The sequence below is a fragment of the Ostrinia furnacalis genome, unplaced genomic scaffold, assembly GCF_004193835.3.
Source record: "Ostrinia furnacalis isolate ACB-3 unplaced genomic scaffold, ASM419383v2 OfSCF6505, whole genome shotgun sequence".
Lineage (NCBI taxonomy): Eukaryota > Metazoa > Arthropoda > Insecta > Lepidoptera > Crambidae > Ostrinia > Ostrinia furnacalis.
The window spans coordinates 97,910-119,854 of record NW_021136744.1 but is presented as its reverse complement, the minus strand read 5'-3'; the positions used below and the strand labels follow the sequence as shown (position 1 = coordinate 119,854).

The 21,945-nt window shown below is 35.8% G+C and overlaps 1 protein-coding gene across 1 annotated transcript; it reads right to left on the bottom strand.

Moving 5' to 3' along the window:
* Window positions 1-1,062: 1,062 nt before the first annotated feature.
* On the bottom strand, window positions 1,063-20,560 carry cta (Guanine nucleotide-binding protein subunit alpha cta). Its single transcript, XM_028317829.1, has 3 exons — window positions 19,843-20,560; window positions 10,727-10,995; window positions 1,063-4,632 (listed from the first exon to the last, which is right to left on the bottom strand). Exons 1-3 carry the CDS (start codon window positions 20,341-20,343, stop codon window positions 4,275-4,277), a joined length of 1,128 nt encoding a protein of 375 aa, XP_028173630.1. The 5' UTR covers window positions 20,344-20,560; the 3' UTR covers window positions 1,063-4,274.
* Between the last annotated feature and the right edge of the window lie 1,385 nt (window positions 20,561-21,945).

Below are 21,945 nucleotides of genomic sequence, written 5' to 3'. Positions count from 1 at the left end.
AACAAACTTTATTTTAAATGTGTGCAATTGATTTTGTGAATTAAATTGCTAAAATATTTTTATAGTCGTGAAAGAAAAGTGGTTCACAATGTGTTAATGTATTTGTCGAAGAGAAATACTAACGGTTCGGACAATATTTTCATTGAATAATGTTTCCGACAAAGGTTGTCAAATTGACTGACATGTTTATCGTATAGTACAGTCCACTATGAAAATTAGCTGTAGTCTGTTTCAACTACCTATTTTAAAGTTTTTTGTCACTTTCTAAGTTTTGAATTTTATGGAATTGGGAAAGAAGTACCGAGTTTGAAGCGTTCATGAGCAGACATTGCAGTTGAATATTCAAGTTCTGAATTTGATTATTGATGAATAATAAAATAAATCCTACTAGCTCGATTGATGGTTTCATTTAATTTATTTAAACCAGGTTACCTTTAATAATATTTTTTCGGTAATTTATGAAAATATCAAATTAGCCCGTAATCCTGAATCCTGATACATAAATTTAGCCTATTAATTTAACACATGTACGACTGTACTCAGTGTTGCACTATCAAATGCAATTGAGGCGCCTCTATGCCAGGGTTTTTATGTTCCTGGTCAGGCTATACAGTCGAAATATGCAGAACGTATGAGTGACTACCGTAATATCAAAAACATATCACTTATCAAAAACATAGTATAGTAATAGTAGGAATAGCAATATAAGACGAGAGAGATGGCGCTGTATAAACTAAAAGCTGTATGTGTGTGTATTATGTCTCTCTCTGCCGATCTACAAACTACCAAGATATACGTTTTGTGTACAGCACCGTAAAAAAACTGAGCATTTTATTTCAGAGACGAATAATTCATGACAATCTCTACTCAAAGTACCCCTAGACAACGTAGCGTCCGCTATCGACTTCAGTTCGAGAAAGTCGCACATCTACTGTATCTACCTAACGAAGCAATCACGAAGGGTAATCGACAGCAAATGTTTTGTCTACAGGCACTGAACTCTCGTGATGATAAGTGAACAATGACGATTTAGAGGGCACTGAACCGGTTAACTTCCTAAAATATTGTTTTACTATACATATTGCCAAATCATGAAATCATGACTGTATATACAGTGGTAGTCAAAAATACTGCTGACAATTTTCTGCATTTAGCAGTAGCCTCAAGCCCTTTAAACATAATGTTAGTATCATTATAGGATTTTAAATATTCAGTTAAAACACCTCAGGAATGCCTAGTAAAATTCGACCTTTGGTATCATAATGTTAGTTTCCATTACAGTGGTTATATTTCAGAAAAACTATTTAACATACTTGTCTTTGGAATGAAATGTAACGTGAAATATTGATTGTTTTTTTAACATATCTTTTTTCGTTTTACTTAGAGAATAAGTGAGATGATAGTATAATTTATAAGGTCAGGATATCTGTCATTAGAATACAATCAGACACAATTAAACTAGAACAGAGATACGATAGGCTTACTCCTCAATAGGCGTAAGTGGACATCAAAAAGTTTACTGGACATCTTTGTTGAATATACATAGGTACAAAACACAAAATATATGGTCCTGTACCCATTGCATTCTTTACAAACTTACTGAGGGGTGAGCTACCTGTACCTTTTGTGGTATAACCTAAAGGCAGATTTATTTAGAGTCAATAGCTGGCACCTGTCTCACTGGCGGATTACTGGCATATTACTTGCCAGGTCAGCGCCAAAGGCACTGGCCAGTGGCACCAGACATCCAGCTACCAGCTCCTTATAACACCTGCCTATACAAACAATTCCCAGTCAAAATCAACCATCTCTTAGAGATAATAGAAAATCGCAAAACTTCACTTACACATTTTAATTTATTGCTATAAACGAGTAAACCGTGCGTTTAGATATACGACAAACACCAAATAAACTTACACCCATACAACATAAAAAATGTATCAAATCAAGTCATCAAAATTAGTTGAACAAAAAATAAGATCAATATAGCTTTTCTAAATTTGAGAACAGTAATGTACTTATTGGTTACACTGAATAATCTAAAAAAATCAAAATTCAGGCTAATATAGGTACTAGTTGATCACAAAGTTCAATTTCGAAAAGTTGATGTTACCGAAGGAATGTAGGCATGCTCTTATATACTATATGCGATATTCATATGGCAAAATGATGGAGCAAACTATAAGTTGGTCAATATAAGTGTCAAATAAAATATTATCTTCTAGGGACTGTCCACTATAAAACATGTAAGAGTACTTCATATAAATTCGTTTTGTACTTCTTTAAGTGTACCTATCGGGTACATCTGGTAAAACGTTACGTGTAATATTAAGGCATCTTAATGTATTTTGTTAATAACTGCTAAATACAAAAGGAGCAGTTTAAAAACGGGTGATTGTGAACTCTCAAACGGGAGAATATTCTTGTGCTATAGCAGTTTGATAGTGGAATCACTCATATTAATAAGAGTAGTAAGGAAGTAATTAATCCAAGAGCAAGACCCTCGTTAGATCAGCGTGTGGAGAATGGACCCTGCGGTCTCGCGCCGGCGGCCAGATCGCGCGATGGCACTATTAAATGCATTCAGTGTTCCTGCGAGTCAAACCCATCCCTAGCGTACAGGCGACGTACCAACTACTTAACACCGAGTGATGTAAAATTAAGAGGTATATACACATAGCCTCGATAAACTGTTCATAAAAATTTACAGTGAATAAATAGATACTGCTCTATCTAAAACTCGTAAATAATTTTTTTAACGTCTAAGCTTTAAATAAATACACTTAGCTTATCGAAACTTATAACTAAATGAGTATAATTATTATGATCGAAATTATGCATTGCCGAAGAAAATAACCTTTTATCGGACGACCCGATTGAGAATTTGATAGTCGAATTCGATCAATCATTAACATAACCTTTGTGCCCTTTATTACAAATTATGTATGTATAATTGTACAAAAATGTATAATTAAAATATACAAGATAGAAGCTAGTGAGATTACACGTTTTTGCATTAAATTGTGCCAAGGGACGGAACATTTCGTAAGAGTAGAACACTGCAGAACGTATTGTAGAAAACTAAAACCGCATCGTATAAAAAGGTCGTTTGGTCCTCTTGGCCCATAGACAAAGGAACATTCGCTATTCAAATTGATCATTACCAAATGTATGGAGATGAGAAAATATGCCACATTTTTCGAATATTTATGGTTTCTCTAACTCAAGTAAGTCCTCCGAACGAAACGAAAGTATGTTTAGCGAAGTTGCTTTGCTTACGGAGACTCTTGGACCGGAACGACACAGTAAACCATTTCAATTTTGAGCGCGTCAATATGTCAGACTCGGATTCCTCAACAACATTTAACGTACATTCGTTGCTGTTTACAGCCAACACTTTACAAAAATTCGATCACAGAGCAAATCTAACTCATCTTCAAACCTATGTACACTTTTATTCCCCGGAGGGAGTATCAATAAGTCTTCTCTTTATAAAAAGAGCACTCGTGAGCTCCCCGAATATGTGGCACCCCGTTAGAGCAATTTATTTTACATCTAATTGATATATTAATTTATATAGCCAATCTACAGTTCAATCTCACCTCTAAGTTGGCACTGCAATACTATGACTCGATTAAGAGTTATTCTCAACTCCGCACCGCAAAGACAACGACGTCTTATTTCTGCGTTTTTGTCCGCACTTTTAAAAGTAACATAGACATTAGACGCAAAATAAGACAGAACGATGTCTAGCAGGCAACGAGTTGATAGGTGTGCGTAACCCCTAATAGGAATCAATCTCACCATAGCGGCGAAAAAAGTAATTTGAGTACCATTTTAGGCGTAAAATCTACTTCGTTTATCAATTTTTCTAAGACCAATAACTTTAAAGGTTATACAAATCGTCTAAACTAGTACAATAATGCAGCCTGTGGTTACACCTAGTCCCTTGTACGTAAATACGAGTACATGCGTAGATACATACGTAAATTCATCAAAAAGTGTTCAAAATACGTTTCAAGTGCAAAATCTATGTTTTTTGGTCATAAATACACTGATATACAAACTTTATCATTTCATTAGATAACTATACATGAGCCAAACATCTTTGGCGAATAAATATTCGTCGAATTACATACATATTTTACAACCGTGGCTAAAAAATAAAAATCACATATTTGTCTTTTGAACGCGTCCTCGCTGTCGCTGGATCGTGAGTGATAGCTAGAGTTCATCGCCAAGGTATCACGAGCTTGGGGGCGCGTGCGCTCCGGTCACTGCAGCATGAGAGACTCGAGGTTGCGGTTGAGGATGGTGTCTTTGACGGAGTTGAAGACTACCTCGATGTTGTGCGTGTCTATGGCAGTGGTGAAGTGGTGGTAGAGCGTTGTCTTTGGTTCCCGCCGGACGTTTGCGAACATGTTTAGCAGGAACATTTGCACGTCGCGGAGGGAGTGCGGGTCTCCGCTATAGTGGGGGTAGTACCAGCGAATGTCGGTCTCCTTGCTGGCCACCTTCTTCGCGAGCAGATCCGACTTGTTCAGGAAGAGGATTATGGAGATGCCCTTGAAGTTCACGTTGTTCACGATCGTGTCGAAGATGTTTAGCGCCTCTTCGAGACGATTCGTTTTTCTGTGAACAGAGAGAATAAATTTTGAAATGTCTTTATTCAAAAAGTACACACACAGACACAATAGTATAGATGACCCACGCTGAACTGTCCCACCAAACTCAATGACAGGGGGGCGCTACCATCGTTCAACTATATGGTTTCCAACATGGCAAAAATCGGAACCAGCGATCCGGTATTGACGGTGGCGCCCCACTGTCAATGTCATGCATAGGACAGGTCAGTATTTTGGAACTATATTCCGGCAGTTAGGGGGTAAGATAGCCAGTTCCTCCGTGGTTGATTCCGGGTGAAGCTCGCTTCCACCTTCGGCCTGATCGTCACTTACCGTCAAGTGAGATACAGGCCAAGAGCTTCGTTGTGGATAAAAAAAAAGTAAAAAGGCGACAATAGCCCAACAGTATCGACACCTGACTGCCTATTCGACATTCTATTTCGATCCCTCTAATTCGATTTTCGCTAGTTCGAGCCCTATCGATCACTGGATGGATTATTGCGGCCACTCCTAGCATATGTCTACCTTACTTGAAAGGGTTTAAACATAAACCATTTATACAAGCATTATTTAAGTGTCGAGCACAGGTTTGAACTGGTAAATCTAAACTACAGAACACTATGCTTGAATGTAATTTAAATATTTCTAATTATTCAACGAGGCATAGCAATAGCATCGTAGCTTACATAATAGTAATAACTAGTTGAAATCACGCGTTACAGCCATGGCGATAAAAGCCCTGCCCGAAACATGTGTAATAGATACCTTATCATTATTAGAATATTGTTTTGTAAGAGTAAATACGAATTATTGTAAATCTTATCATGCCATACGGATATTACACGAAGTTTACGTTAATCTAAGTTAAAGAATGTATTTGGGTACTTTGCTGAAACCGATATCATTAAATTATCAATAAGCCTCTTAGATAAAAATACGAAAAAGCTATCCAATTGCTAAACATTACACTGCCGTTCAATGTACCGTCAGTGCCATCTCGTAAACAGAATCGACAACTGCAAACGGATGCTAATAATAAATATTAGTACTCAATGGGACAGTTTTTAAAAGAAGCTTCAAAATTGGTTCACAAATAAACTTCTACAAAGAGAAGAATTTAAACGATCTTAAATTAATGCAATAACAAATACATAACGATGAGCTGTCTTTAGATGAAAGATGTAGTGCAATCTTATAAATCTAGGTGAATAATAAGACAGAATTATACCGGCCTCGCACTGCCGGTGGATGTACTTTTCTTAACTCACACCTGTTATCCGCTTTTAATGAGGGTTTTCGCGATTGAAAAATCCGCCAGATGGCAATACGTAGACGCGAGATCCAAATGCTGCATGATTGGTTATTTTTGACATGACATTGACAGATATGTCAAAATCCACCAATCACGCAGCATTTGGACCTCCCGTCTATGTATTGCCATCTGGCGGATTTTTCAATCGCGAAAACCCTCATTATAAATGCGCACGAATTTTTGTTGCATATATTCACATCTATTCTATACTATATTATATATTCTATACTAATATTATAAATGCGAAAGTAACTCTGTCTGTCTGTCTTGCTTTCACGCCTAAACCACTGAACCGATTTTGATGAAATTTGGCATAGAGATAGTTTAAGTCTCGGGAAAGGACATAGGATAGTTTTTATCCCGGTTTTTGAAACAGGGACGCGTCCGATAAAGTTTTTCTGTGACAGACAAAATTCCAAGCGGGCGAAGCCGCGGGCGGAAAGCTAGTTATGAAATATTTTAGTCTACCCAATATTCTAGCAATTTGGATCGACGACCGGCTTTCGTGTTTGACCCTAACGAGGAGTAATTTTAAATTTGTAGAGCAGTACACAAACAACTAATAAAATTGGAAACTAATTAGTAATCCACGATACAGCTAAGTATCTATTATTCCTTAATTAAAAAACCAATTACCCTTAATTGTAGCTAAACACTATCATGGGACACTTTTATTCGAACTATTATTTAGGTCACGTGACACAAGGGCCGATGACATCCAGCGTATAAAACTATAGTTATGGGTTGCTTCATTATATTTGTTGCAAAATAGCACTCTATCACAACTACATAAGAAGCTACATTTGATATGCCTGTACATATGTAGTTTATGCCCGGATCCACTATAATATGGTGGTGGACACGATGGAAATGCCCACAATCCTACTAGACCTGTGACGTCATAATGACGTGAAAATTCACGGTCTATCGAGGTGACAGGCTAATGACATTTATAAAAAATCTGGTGGTTGTAACGTGCTCATAAACTTTTTTGAGGCCTGGATCTTTCACTTTACCAGGCGTAGATCCAGTACAGTTATACTGTATAACGCACCAATACTGAAATGTCAAAGGTCTCTATATTTTCTCACAACAATACAATTTGAAGCGCCACTAACGTGAACTGGGCATTAAGGAAATTGTCCAATCGATTTCGTGATGGAGGCAAGATAATGTATTGTCTAAATTAGACCTAATCAATAAGTTGTTCGCAACTAAGAGCCAACTGTGAGCCTAATGCTTATTGAGTTTGACTGTCGACCCGAACGTAAGTAATTTTGTAATTTCCTAGATAAAGATAGGTCAAAGGTCAATTGTAGACTGAATGAGTATCTCACTGCGGAGATCACAAGCATATTAAATGGGTTGCTTAATCATATTCGTATAAACAAATAATCACTGTTAGCACCTTTTTAACACCGTTTTAGACCATCCGTAGATCCATTGAGACAAGTCCTCAAGGAATAATTAAATAGGTAAGATTTTTAGTTAGCCCGATTTGCTGTCGACTGAACGTCCATCATACGGAAGACATCAATAGACATTTGAATTATTAATAACTTCTGAGTTGTACCTTTTCGTAAAGTTTTTCTAACATAACGGTACAATTGCACGTCATAGTACCTATAGATGTCAATGGTATCAAGGTAACCGAGTAAAAACATTTTATTTTTAAGGAAACGCACTTTACACTTCTTGCTTTTCAAAAACATATTATCCATTCACAATAAAATGAATACGTCTGCGGTATTAACTTCGTAACAAAATCTTGGCACGAATATTAAATAAGGGTCGAGGCGAAAACAAGGCGCGACTTTGAGTGCCTCTAGTAGGAAAAACTTTCGAGTTCGTTTCGTTGCGTATTCAAAGTGTCATCGAAAAATTTTGTATGAAAAATTAAACAGCGCCCCCTATATTATAGCCGCCCTAGGGGGCGCTGTTTAATTTTTCATACAAAATTTTTCGATGACACTTTGAATACGCAACGAAACGAACTCGAAAGTTTTTCCTACTAGAGGTACTGAAACGAGCTGCGATGTTGAGTGACGTCACTTGAAAGGTTTCAATTACGCGCCACCTTTCTTGAATTTAACATTGCAGGGGAAAATATTGTGCAATTGTGAGGTTAAAACTTCTATGGATTCTGCAGTTGACATGTTATAAAAAAACATAATAGTTAATCGTAGTCGTGTAATATTTTTTATATTCAGACTATACAGTGTGAGTCACGTTAAAGTGTACATATGTGAATAGATGAAACTAGACCTATTTTTATCGACAAAAAAGTGGTCAAAATTTTTTTGAGATTTTTTTAAAATTTTTTATAGAATTTTTTTTCTTCCAATTACTTATTGTCAAGAAAACGTAATAACTTTTAAACTAAGCAGCATATCCTGATAAAATAAAAACAGTAATAATGCGAAATAACAGGCAATACTAAAAAAATACATACAATACACAAAAAATGCCAACAAATAATAAAAAATGACAATTTTTGAAAAAAAATCTGCTTAAAAATTCGTGTTTTTTTGTTATTTGATAAATTTCTCCGAAAAATGCCCCTATAACAGGTAGTTTTTATTGTTTTGTATTATTCTCTATTGTATTACCTTTGTAAAACCAAAAATTGCATGTCTCTATCCCTATCACAACATTTGCTATGATCGTTTGAACTAAGCCTCTCCGGGCGCGCCATTCAACGCTTCGTTAACAACGAAACTGAAAATGGCTCTAGATTTGTAATTTTGATAAAGACAAGTTAGATTTCAAGTAAAAACAAAAGATTTCGAAGTAAAATAAGCATTTTAGTTAAAATTAAAATTGTCCTTAACTGTAGAGGAGAATAATGTTGTGGTAGGCCTTTGTTCAAACTATCATAGCAAATGTTGTGATAGAGATAGAGACATGCAATTTTTGGTTTTACAAAGGTAATACGATAGAGAATAATACACAACAATAAAAACCACCTGTTATAGGGGCATTTTTTGGAGAAATTTATCAAATAACCAAAAAAACACGAATTTTTAAGCAGATTTTTTTCAAAAAGTATCATTTTTTATTACTTGTTGGCATTTTTTGTGTATTGTATGTATTTTTTTAGTATCGCCTGCTATTTAGCATTATTACTGTTTTTATTTTATCAGGATATACCGCTTAGTTTAAAAGTTATTACGTTTTCTTTACAATAAGTAATTGGAAGAAAAAAAATTCTATAAAAAAATAAAAAAATCTAAAAAAAATTTGACCTCTTTTTTGTCGATAAAAATTGGTCTAGTTTCATCTATTTTCATATGTACACTTTAACGTGACTCACACTGTATATATTTTTTAATACAAAATAGCACCCAATCACAACAACATAACATGGCACAGTGACTAGCTTGATGTGCCATTGTCTGTGCATTGACGAAATTTGCAGATGACAGCACCTCAGATTTTACATTTTTGTTGCAAAAAAGCCTCTATTACTAGAGTCATAAAGGCCACCGTGTTTGCCGTCAGTCGTCTGTACATAATTAAAAGCATACAAATATGTTTTTTTATTAATAAGAGTCCATGTTAGTACTCGTAGTACGGTCAAGAATCACATAGAGGTGAGTGGGGCAATGACCCGCTAATCGGCGGGAAGTGGCTCATTGAGAAAACTAACAAATTAAGACGCAAGCAGACACACAATATACGTAAAGTTGTTCATACACTTTACTATAGGTAGGAACGAGCATATTTAACTTTACGATGTAATTTACGGGACTGACAAATTCTCTAAATCACGTGCAAAGCTTTAATACATAATAAGGAAAACAATTATTTTAATAAACCTGTACAAAGGTGTTAATCATCCATATTTCCTCAGCTTACAACTTTGCCTATCGCAATAGGAACAAAAGGATATGCTTATTTGTTTAATTATGCATAAACTTATGAATCACCGTCGCCACTCAACGTAAACCTCATTCACAGCGCGTCACAACTAGAAATTCAAGCATTTACATAATCACTGTCATGGTCATAGAGCAGGTCAATACAGGCATTAATTATTCACTACGACGGCACATTTTCCTAGTAACCTACCACACAACAACACTACAAGTAGATCTCCTAAATATTTGATAAGCAAAGGAGACAATATTGAGCTAGAACATCGACACATTTACTATAAACTAATAATACGAAAAATAAGTATTAATCGCTGTTCTAAATCATTTTCGGATTCTTTCACGCGTGGTATAACAGAGATTGTAAATAGAATAGAAATTCGTAATAATAACGATGAATCAATTGCAAGTTTCATGAACAAAATTGATTTTAATTAAGTGTGAAACGTGTTAATGCCTCTCTCGCATGTCAACGCAGGAAGACGACCAATTTCTCAGAGGCAAATGAAGGATTTAGCCTACACTCCCCATGCTAGCCTAGACGGGTTGGGGAGACCTAATATTCGTATCCCCATGGACGGAAAGCAAATAAAAGGTGTATTTTCGTATTAACTATTTCAAGTAATTAATCCACGATAGCCGAACGGTGAAGGGATCGGACTGGCCGACTCGTCATCCGAGGATCGCGGGTTTAACCGATTGAGTCCCAGACGGCATTAATTAATGTCATAACAATTGATTATCTATTGTGTCTAGATTCGCGGAGCTTGAAGGATTAAACCCCGCTAACGCTATTGTGGTGAGCCCAATCGTGACACAAGCATTTTAATTTAGTATGAGGTGCTAACGGGACTATTAGTAATTTGTGCAAAACCAAATCACTATTGTTTAAAAAAAAATGCTCAATTGCTCACCTGTCTTCAGACAACACCTGGTCGAACTCTGACGAGGATACAAGGAAGAGTATCGACGTGACCGAGTCGAAGCACTGCGTCCACTTCTGCCGCTGTGTCCTCTGGCCTCCCACGTCCACAAACACGAAGGGGACGTTGTTGATGTTGATGGTGCACTCCGTGATGCCTTTGGTGGCTTTCCGACAGTGCAGGATGTCTTGGTGGGACGGCACGTAGTCGGGCCTGGCTATGCGCTCCAGCTCGTCGAAGAAGTAACTTACTGAGTCGCTCTGGAAAGTGGAGATGTTTTAGGGTTTAATTTCGTTGAGACATAAGTAAAGAACTATAATTTAGTCCTATGGTTGGTGTAACTGATTAGTGTAGAGGTTTCCTTCAAGCACCTAACAAGCTTCGCGAAGAACAGTATACTAGTCCGAACGCGGCAAGCCAGATACATAAGGTGTCATAAAATGTGACACAAAGAGGACATCACACAATAGCAGAATAAAATAAAAGATTTTTTTGCCCGTTAGTTTACTTAGTTTACGTGGTTGAACTTGAACTTTGTCACTATAAGAAATGAGACATTGTTTCGATTCGAGTGTAGTCTTAAAGGATTAGCAGTTACTAATTTGGCTTGGCAGCATCGATCTACCTATCAAATGATCACGTTTACAACCGTTCAATTCACCTCAAACAACATAGAAGACAACATTGTGGACATTGTATGTCACTTATTAATAAATATTTGTATCTTATTAATAAAATTAGTAACATTATCAATAACTTTTTTTTAGTTCAGCTTGATATTTGGAAAACAAGGTAAAGGCGTTGTTGATAAGTTTGGAAAACTGTCTGGGATTTTGGAGAAAAGTTTACTGTGACGAGAAACAGGCAAGCAGGAGAATCATGAATGACTAATCGGACTGGGGCGTAAATAACATGCTCGATTTATTTCTGCAGGAAAGAATAACTCGGTGGACTTTGTATGACCCCCAATAGACATGCATTCAGTTTTTCATCGTAAAATTAACTCCGAACCGAATGTACATGTTTTTATAATCTTTCTTTAAACCTCTAGCTAGATATTTTTAATGAAATCTCAAGCGGTGTAGTAAATTTCCACGAACGCAAGTGTATAACGAATGTTTACTGCATATTTATAGACTAGCGTAGACGTCGAAACGTTTTATGAATGAAAAAATATACTGCATTGTGGAAGGAAGTGCGGTAAAGAATCTAGGGCAATGCGATACTAAGCCGCGGCATCAGGCACTAATTGACATTCTGACGGAAGGCCTTCTATCTTCAGAATAGAGCAAGTAACCTAGAATTGTCCATCGATTTCATTACATTTTTACTCTTATACTCTCTAATGGCCTCAAATAAAGAGCTTGTCCCAGAAGGGCCCATAATAATAATAGCAAATTACTAAATCATCATTAATTTAAATCCAAACACTTAGTCATTAAAATACCGAACAATAATACCTCGAATGCGTAAGCGCTTTACGATAATGGTAATCCTGTATTAAAAGTAATAAGTTGATGTAGGTGTGTAATTGACTATTTAATTGCAAATCATATAGACTTTGTAAAGTACTACTACTTTGTTATTGATGGGAAATAAATATGTATAATATTGTTGTTTTCTAATAAACTTGATAGACTCTCCCTTTCGAGAGATCATAGTTTTTAATCTAACAAGCTATTAGGTTAATTACGAACAGGTAAAAATGCTAAAAATGAGTATGGTATGTGTAAACTTTAACTCATTACTGCTACTTCAAATAGCTATTAAGTAATTTGTGTCATTACGATTCACTGGAGACAGATTCAGACATAGCAAACATTGCGAAATATGCATCGAGTAGCGAGAACCGCCTTCAAAAATAAATGCACAGAAGATAGCAAGTAAAATAATGGCATATAAAAGATTTCATTTATCATTTTAAAACTGCAAACAAAATGCCGTATGAAGACTGCATTAATTAACACACATTCCTGTGAGATAAGAACCAAAGGAATCTATTGAACGAACGAGTTGCATATTACGGTATGGCCGATGACTGTGAACAAAGGCTTTTATAGCCACCACTCCACGGCAACGAGGACTGGCATTCTGAATCGATAAATACCGATCTCTAGGAAAATATATTCTTATTGCACTGCATTTATTATGGACTGATGTTAGTTTCGTGGCAGATTGTCGCTCTACTATTTATCTCCATTGGATTCTGTACTTCTGTCGATACAGCTAATACGCCTAAAACACCCCATAAAAGGGTTACTAAGTAAAAACTAACAAGATTGAAGAATGAATAGAGATAGAAAGTTACTATTTTACTGCATTGCATATTGCCGAAAAATATCCTAATAAAAACTAAAACATTTTTGGATATGAGATATTCATTCAATCAACAAAGCAGTTACAACGAAATCAAAAGCTGATTCATTTATTAGTAACCTATTTATTTTTGGAATATTGATTCCTATCATATTAACAAGTAAATCCTATCGTTAGTAGATTCTTCTAGGAACGAGTTCCCTGAAAAGTAAAACATGGCTCGATTCTTAAAATTGACACGGTTCACGGCCATAAAAAACGCGCCAAAATATTCGTAAATATTAGTTTTCCTGCGCACACGCAGTAAATTAGGTGTCGGGGTCACTGATCGACACATTTACTGGTGCGAAGGTGAGTGCATACGATCCGAGCCAGAACTGTATGACGTATAAGAAGAGGACACGCGACACGAGTGGGTTTAATCCTTTATTTGAAGAAAGGGTTTCGAGACAAACAAGCGAGACGTGCGTGAGCGATCTTCGGCCATTCGACCATGTGATCCCAAACGATTAGGCGTTAAGGTGACCCGCGAATGAAACGAGCAGAAAACGAAAACACTCAATTATTTAATCTAAAAAGTTGGAAAAACGCAATTTCGAGTGCGGTTCTGTAATTTAGATAATGTTGTGCAAGATAATGTTTTACAGACAGAGAAGGAAAGAATTTGAGAGAACCTACACGTTGAATAGCTCCCAAAAATTATTATTTATTGTAAAGGTCAAACTGCATTTGGTAATGGCAAAAGCCTTATTAACTAACAGCTTTTGTCATCTTCGTTTTCCATATTTGCATTGAGGAACACGACGAAAATGAAGATAAAACAGAAAACAATAACAATGCTACAACTAAGAGTAACTAAGAGTCACAATAACATATGCAAGCACTTGTCAAATTGTTTTATCAGCAATTCGGAACCACCAAGCATTGTTCACGGGTTCTTCATTTTAAATTTCTTTTAATAACCTCCACCATTTTAAAATAATTATTTTAGGGACTCAAAACCCATCGCAGTGAGTGATTAGCGGCTAAATTACTAATTTTAACTTCGCTAGCAACACTTTATGAGTCGACCTAATTACCGCGCGATGCGGACTCGTTTGGGAACTATTAAAGTTCCACTTATTGCGATTATCTAATGTAAACAAGTACAATGACGTCAAAATTTTTAAAGGGTATAACGAGACTAGCATCGGTTCATTCAAGAATCCTACTAAAGGAGCTATGTTGTGAGAGTAAGAAAGTCTCAGTAAATTCTTTGAATTCCTCAAATTGTTCGTTACATTTTTAACGCGCAAAATCCAGTGGAATCATGAACTAACCTTCATCATCGTTTTACCTTGACCAGTCAATCCGAACCATAATGATTCCCTTTTCGTAAATCTGGAGCAATTTGCATCTTATTAGGACCTGTGTTATAAAGAACGATAATTGCAACCTTCAGAGGCACGGCAAGGGTTTACGAAAAGTTTAACCCCATACAAAAGTACCTACATTGCGTAGTAGATAACCAGTAATTAGTATTACCAATAAAGCAATGTAACCATTATCAGGAGGATTGTGAAAATACTGTGATATCGAAATGGCATTCATGACTCATTGATGAAAATACGCCTTCAACTGCAGGTTGCAATGACCAGCGTTGCCAGACGTCCCGATTTTTAAATCAAATTTAAATGTCCCGCGCGGGACAGGCTCGCTCCCGCTTTTCCGAGAGAGACACTCACTTCATCAGACTATTGTTTGAAACGCCATATTATTCTAAAGTATAAAACTTTTAAAAAAAAATCTTTTTTTATTCTAAAGACGAATTTAACGATAGAGTAAATCTGATTTAAAATATTATTTTTTTTGTTAAAATACATTTTCTATGGCTACTTTTGCTATCTATTGTCAGGTAAACGTAATTTTAAGTCAAATAAAAAGATAAATACATGAAAACCTTTGATTATATAGGTTTTTTTACTATGTCCCGCTTTTGACGGAAGAATCCCGCTATTTTCACTCAAAAAGTACCAAAGTTCCGACTTGGCGAAAAAAAAAACTGGCAACGCTGAATGACACCTCACTGCAGTTTGTGCATTGTTCTGCGGTTAAGTAATTAATGAACTGGCATGAGAGTTAAAACACTTTGGCCCTATAGATGTGTGCCTAGTACAAATGACGTTGTCAGCGGTAATTGCAGAAAGTGCAGTGAAGGTGGTAAAGTAGCTTCACTCGAGTTATTACTAGGACTTGCCTAGTAATAATGAAAAAATTAGGAATCTTCTCACAGAAAACGTGCATAACGAATAATACAACGATTTTCCTGGTATACGGAAAAAAACACGAATTCTACGCATTTGAACAGACGTGCAATAAAAGATGAAGGTACATATTTTTTAAGAAGGACGATGGTATCGTTTGGTTGATCGTAGTTAAATGGTGCCAACCGATTTAGATTGTGTAAAGAAATACCTAGAATCCTAAGAACGGAATCAAAGTAACAATTTCGTTTACGAAATCTAGTCGCTGATACAGGGTTACCAAGTATTTAAATTGAATTAAAACCTTTTTTATAATTGTTTACTAGCCAGCCTGTATATTATTTAGTATAGGGTTGTCGTTAATGTTACACGAAGGTACTCATTCGCATGCGCCTGCGCCTGTCGTTAGTCAGCTTGTTATCATCATCATCAGGTTCATTTAGTTTCCACTACAGAAGAACAACTCTCCTCTCAGACAGGAGAGTTCTTCTTCTGTAGTGGAAACCGTACCTCCATCCAATCCTGCATTTTACCACAGGGTTATAGAGGATTTGGTCTACGCTAGTCAAATTGGGTAGGCCTGTTGTTAGTCGCCTCTTACGACATCCACGGAAAAAGCGGGGGAGGCTCTTTACTATTCTTCCAGCACTAAGCTAAGTATGCCTTAAGCTAGAGTCTGCTCAGTTCCTGACAACCCTAGAGAAGATACCGTCCTCACATGTGCGGAGGCTTGAGCATGACGCATGACGCAACCGGCCAGTGACTAATCAAATGAGATAAGGAATGCAATTACAATTATTTTATTTATGCCAGCGACGTTTCCAAAGAAACACTGTGGAAATCTAATTGCGCTATTTTAAACAGTTCAACCGATAGTGTCGATATGAATGTTTTTCAAAACAAGTGATTGTTGCTATCAGAAAACTCATCAGTAGCATTCATATTTTGATACTACAATAAACTTGGCGTATGCTTCATAGCTACGTATTGTACTTAAAGAGCAGAAAATCAAATTAGATGAAAAACGAGGATTTTCGTAACAAATAAACTTTAATTTGGTCTAAGATAGATTGGACCTTGGATAGGTTTATCTTTCGCCAAAAAACTTGAAAAGCTTCAAATAAAAGGGAAGCTTATAGTACATTTTTTTACATTTAGTCATATCATAAGATTCATAGGGGATATATCTTTGTACCAGGATCGCGAGACGCGTGATAAACACTTTTTAGAAGAGCGAATACTACGTGGACGAAAAAACTGCATGTAAAAGCAATTAAAGTAAATAAAAAAATAACATGCTGATTCAACAAGCAACAACTATAAGGATGTTAAAATATAAAAACAAGATACCTATACTGCTAGGATTAGATCACAGCGAGTTAAAAAAAAACATGACCAAAAAACCTTAGGTAGGTATTTTTGTTCAAAACACAGTCAATGCCAAAAGTTAATAAGCATCTCAAGAAGGCAGTAATGCATAATAAAGACATAGGTAGGAGGTAAAATTTTATCTACAGATAAGTTTTATAATAATCAAGGTTTTACCATAATTGGGACCATTATGGCATGCTTTAATAGGTTCAATAAATACATTTTATGCTTGTTGTATATCCTACTAATCCTACTAATATTATAAATGCGAAAGTTTGGATGTCTGGATGTTTGTTACTCTTTCACATGAAAACTACTGAATGTATTTTGATGAAACTTTACAGTGTTATTGTTTATAATAACCCAGAATAACATATAGGCTATAATTTATGACGATCTGTGACAAACAAAATTTCACGCGGGTGAAGCAGCGGGCAAAAGCTAGTAGGTTCAATAAATACATTATGTGCTTGTGATATAAAAAATAAATGTTACACTATTGTTATGACTGTAAATATTAACTATGTAACACTGAATTAAAAAAGAGGAAGTAAGGATTACTACTCAAATTCTGGGGAGAAACTAGCAGCCACTTATAACAAAATATGGACAAGCTAGAAAAATAAAATGGCAGTGAATGAAACCATAGATAAATAGAAAAACATTTGTTTTCTTACTAATTAGAAATATAACTGTAACATTAAGTAGGTAGATGGATTTTTGTAATCCTTTTATAAGCAATAACTATTTAATAAAAAAATCTTATTAGATAGCGTACATTATTATTAGAGATGAAACGGATATCCGGCAACTATCCGGTAGGCCGGATATCCGGCCTAAATTTACTATGCGGCCGGATACCGGATAGTAACTCACTATCCGGCCGGATACCGGATATTAAAAAACTAGGACAATTTCCTATTAATAAAATGAAATACATTAATCTTTGAGGTAAATATAAATAAAATGGGTATCCTTCCGTTTGGCCAAATTACTTTTCGCCAAATTTCACTTCGCAAACAACTTATCGCCAAAGTTTCATTTCCCAAATGAACTTTTAGCAACTGCTCTTTTCGCAACTAATTCATTTGGTCAAATAATCATTTGGCCAAATTTTACTTGGCAAATGTTTATATAATAGCAAATGTTTTATTGGGCCAAATATTATATTCCAAATAATTTGTTTCGTCAAATTGACACTTCAGATACTTACCGACCGTTACCCACAAATCAAAGCATAGGCACATCATGGTTTTCACAAGAATTGTACGTAAAACAAAGAGATTGCAGAAAACAGTATGGTTGCAGAAAGTAGGTATTGCAGAAAATAGTAGGTTAGGTTAGGTTAGAACAGTGACCATTAACGCGCGAAGGCGAGCGAAGCGTGCCGCGGCAGCGGCCGCCGAGCGCTAGAATCACCTTTATTGTTGATGAATCATTTGAAAATTTCGATAAAAAGAATGAAATATGAAAATTAGTATAGAAAAGAAATTATATTAACTACCCACGAAACAAAATAATAACCACAAGCTTATTTGTATTCCATTCTATGCATCAATCAAATTATTTTGTAAATTGTTTATCGTGAAATATTTTTGCCAAATGAAATATTTGGCAAAACATACCTTGCCAAACAATAATTTACTAAACAATAATATGCCAAAAACGACATTTGCGAATTAAACATTTTCAATAAGTAGTTTTGCCAAATGAAAATTTGCCAAATGAAAGTTTGCGAAACGTTGTTTGCGATGTGATAATTTGGGAAACGTTTTTTGGCCAAACATTAGTAATCCAATAAAATGGCTTATAATAATGGCGGCTTTTATTTAAAGTCCAAAAAGTTACAAAAAAGCCATATTAAGACCTTTCAAAAAATTAATTTCTTTTTCTGGGCTTATTCACTCTAATGACGAATACATAAATAGTAAATATCTGTTAAGTCGAAATATTCCCAAATAAAATAGGTGATCTTTTTTTTACTGATGGTCTGATGTCATGCATGATGCAGTTCAGTCAGATTAGGCAGCAAGTAAACTAATTTAATTTTCGCTATTCAATCACACAGTCACGATGGCAACCGAAATCCCTCGAATTGATCTGCCCCCTAGACAAGTGGCAAAATCTGACATTCTATTCGGACTGATTCGATTTTCGAAAAGTGTGACTAGTCTAGTTTACTAATAGACCCACTGATCGCGTTCGAAGCACTTGTGCGGCGCTAAACTCGTCACGACATGCAACGAGACAATGGGCCAACTATCCGGCCGCCGGATATCCGGCTATCCGGCCTAGCAACTGGCCGGATATCCGGTATCCGGTATCCGGCCAAACAACTATCCGTTTCATCTCTAATTATTATATCGAAATAATATAATATTGTATTATTGCCAATAGTAAAAATAATAAAAACAATTTATAAAGAAATTGTCTAGTTTATGAACTCTACCAACGGTGTCACAGGTGTCCGACAAAGCCGGGCAAACAACCAATACAGATTTAATTACAATAAATGTAACTATGCTTAGCAGGTGACGAGGAAAACATCCTACATAAAATACTATAATGCATGCATAAAACTGCATTGTCATTTGTACTGATGCACCGACCATCAAAGGAACAATACAAAGGAATGAAAGTTTTATTATATTTGTGGTCTATTGTGGGACTGATGAAATATTTAATATTATGTTGGAATTACCTAATGATTAAGTGAGCAAAACACATAATTAAGCACTACTAGTATTTTTATAGAGGTACCTTTGCTGTTTGTTTTTCAATACAGTGTAAAGAAACCAAACAAGAATTAATAAATTTATACAATAGTTTCTCTAAAGAATAATATGCTGATGTAACAATCAATAGTAACAAAAAATATTTGGTATTAACTCAATTCCAATACATCAACAAGAACTACTCACTATTATCATCACTGTATGTACCTACAAAGAGTTTATAACAAAACTAAACATGCACCATTGTAAACAACATGGTTTTCTCACTTGAACAATAAAATTGTATGTTCCTGCTACATGAATAACTAGTAAATAAAGTCTAATTGCATGATGACTAAAATGTACAACATGGAAAAGTACATTTGCCATGTAACTAGAAAGTCAGAGTGGAAACTTCGAACCTTGTTTACACAGTAAATATTGGTTGTCATTTGTTACTCACCAATTGAAATTCTCTCCGCCTGTCGTAGGCTCTTTTTATGGCCCTGTCGAGCCACAGGGAGTGGATGTGCGGCGCGTAGTGCATGAACAGGCGGCTGTCGAGCGACGCCGTGCTGTTGAAGTGCAGCGCCTGCTGACCCACGTCCAGGTTCCGTGGGTTCTCCCATGGGATCGCGAGCTTGTCCCGCGCGTCCACCAGCACCTGAATACCCTTCACAATGTTCTGGTATATCACGTGCTGGTACTCCCGCACCAGTTCCGGCTCAAACTTCACTTTATGTATTATCCTCATCTGTTTCAGGAATGTTGATTTTCCGCTTTCACCCGCACCGAGCAGTAACAACTTCACTTGTCGCCGCAGCGTTTGTTTGTCCTTCTCCAATATTCTATCGATCTCTTTGCTTCTGTACCTCTGCTCTATCTCCTCCGGTGACAGCTTCAGGCGCAGCCAGCAAGTCAGAGCCTCGGTACAACAGGTACATGACCACAAATCGTTGGCCATTTTGCATGATTATCTACGCCCATAGAAAAGAAAGAAACTGAACTCGTATAGCACTAATGATTATATAGATTGACATAGCACATTTTCGCAATAAAACTTAGTATGCACTGATAAATTACACTATTTTTATTAAGATTAATGTCCCACAAATCGGAATTATGAAATAGATACACACGCATTCCACCCCTCCCAAAACTCAAAAATGAGAACGCACAGATTAGAAAATGTATTATGAAAACCAAAGAGATGAAAACCTTGATAGATTAAAATATATACTGGCAACACAGACAATAGCTTGGAGGAGTTTCCATGGAGTCTCCATATTTTGTTATGCTGTTTGTTTAATGCTCATGTCATAATATACAGGGTGTTTGGCGCATCGTGTGCCAAAATGATTTGGCGGATAGAATGGGTCATTTCCTACATTTTCAGCCCCCATAACACGTTCCATGCCAGGTGGCTACTTTTATATTAATTTTTTTAGTAATTTCACCAAAATACCCAAATCGCATCATTTAATTTCGATTTTAAAAAAAACCACTAGACGTAGCCTCAAAGTAAATATTTTGTTTTGACGTGCATTGATGTAGGGTTGCATCAAATCTAAATTTACTGGCAAATATCATCTAGTTTTTTTTTTAATTCAGCTTTGAAGTTTTCCGAAAAGTTAAAAATGGACTGAATATTTAAGTTTACATGGCTATAATTTTTTTTTAAAAGAGATAGTGATCTTCGGATTTTATCAAAACTTCTCTAGTCTATCCCCATTCAAACGGTATACTAATCTAGTTTAAATAATAACAACAACTTCACAAATTCCTTAAATTAGTGCATTGACTCTACTCGGACTGATTTGCGAAATTTGTGTTTATAGCCCCTTTTTGTGTGAATAGCACGTTAAATACCTACAGGTAAAAATTATTTATCTTATGCAATGTAAAAACCTTTTCCCTATCGTTTTTCAATGTGGATTTCTTGAAATTAAAGACGAAAATAACTATTTTTATCGTTTATTAATTATTACAAATTTTGTTCAAAATGTCCGCTTAGGCAACGTATACACTCACGACATCTTCTTCTAATTTCGACGGTTGTCGTATGCAGGCTTATTTCTCTTTTTTTATTACTACAAAGGCGTTTTCTATTCGTGGATTGGAAGAGATGGCCCTATGCCACTGTATATGCCTGCACGTTCCCCAGACCTAGCTCCGTTAGATTTTTACGTCTGGGGACGAGCTAAAGAACTGGTGTACTTAATGGAAGTTCAAACAATAGAAGAACTACAACAACGAATAGAAAACGCCTTTGTAGTAATAAAAAAAGAGAAATGAGCCTGCATACGACAACAGTCGAAATTAGAATAAAATGTCGTGAGTGTATACGTTGCCTAAGCAGATATTTTGAAAAAAAAATTGTAATAATAAACGATCAAAAAAATTTTTTTCGTCTTTAATTTCAAGAAATCCACATTGAAAAACGATAGGGAAAAGGTTTTTACATTGCATAAGATAAATAATTTTTACCTGTAGGTATTTAACGTGCTATTCACACAAAAAGGGGCTATAAACACAAATTTCGCAAATAAGTCCGAGTAGAGTCAAT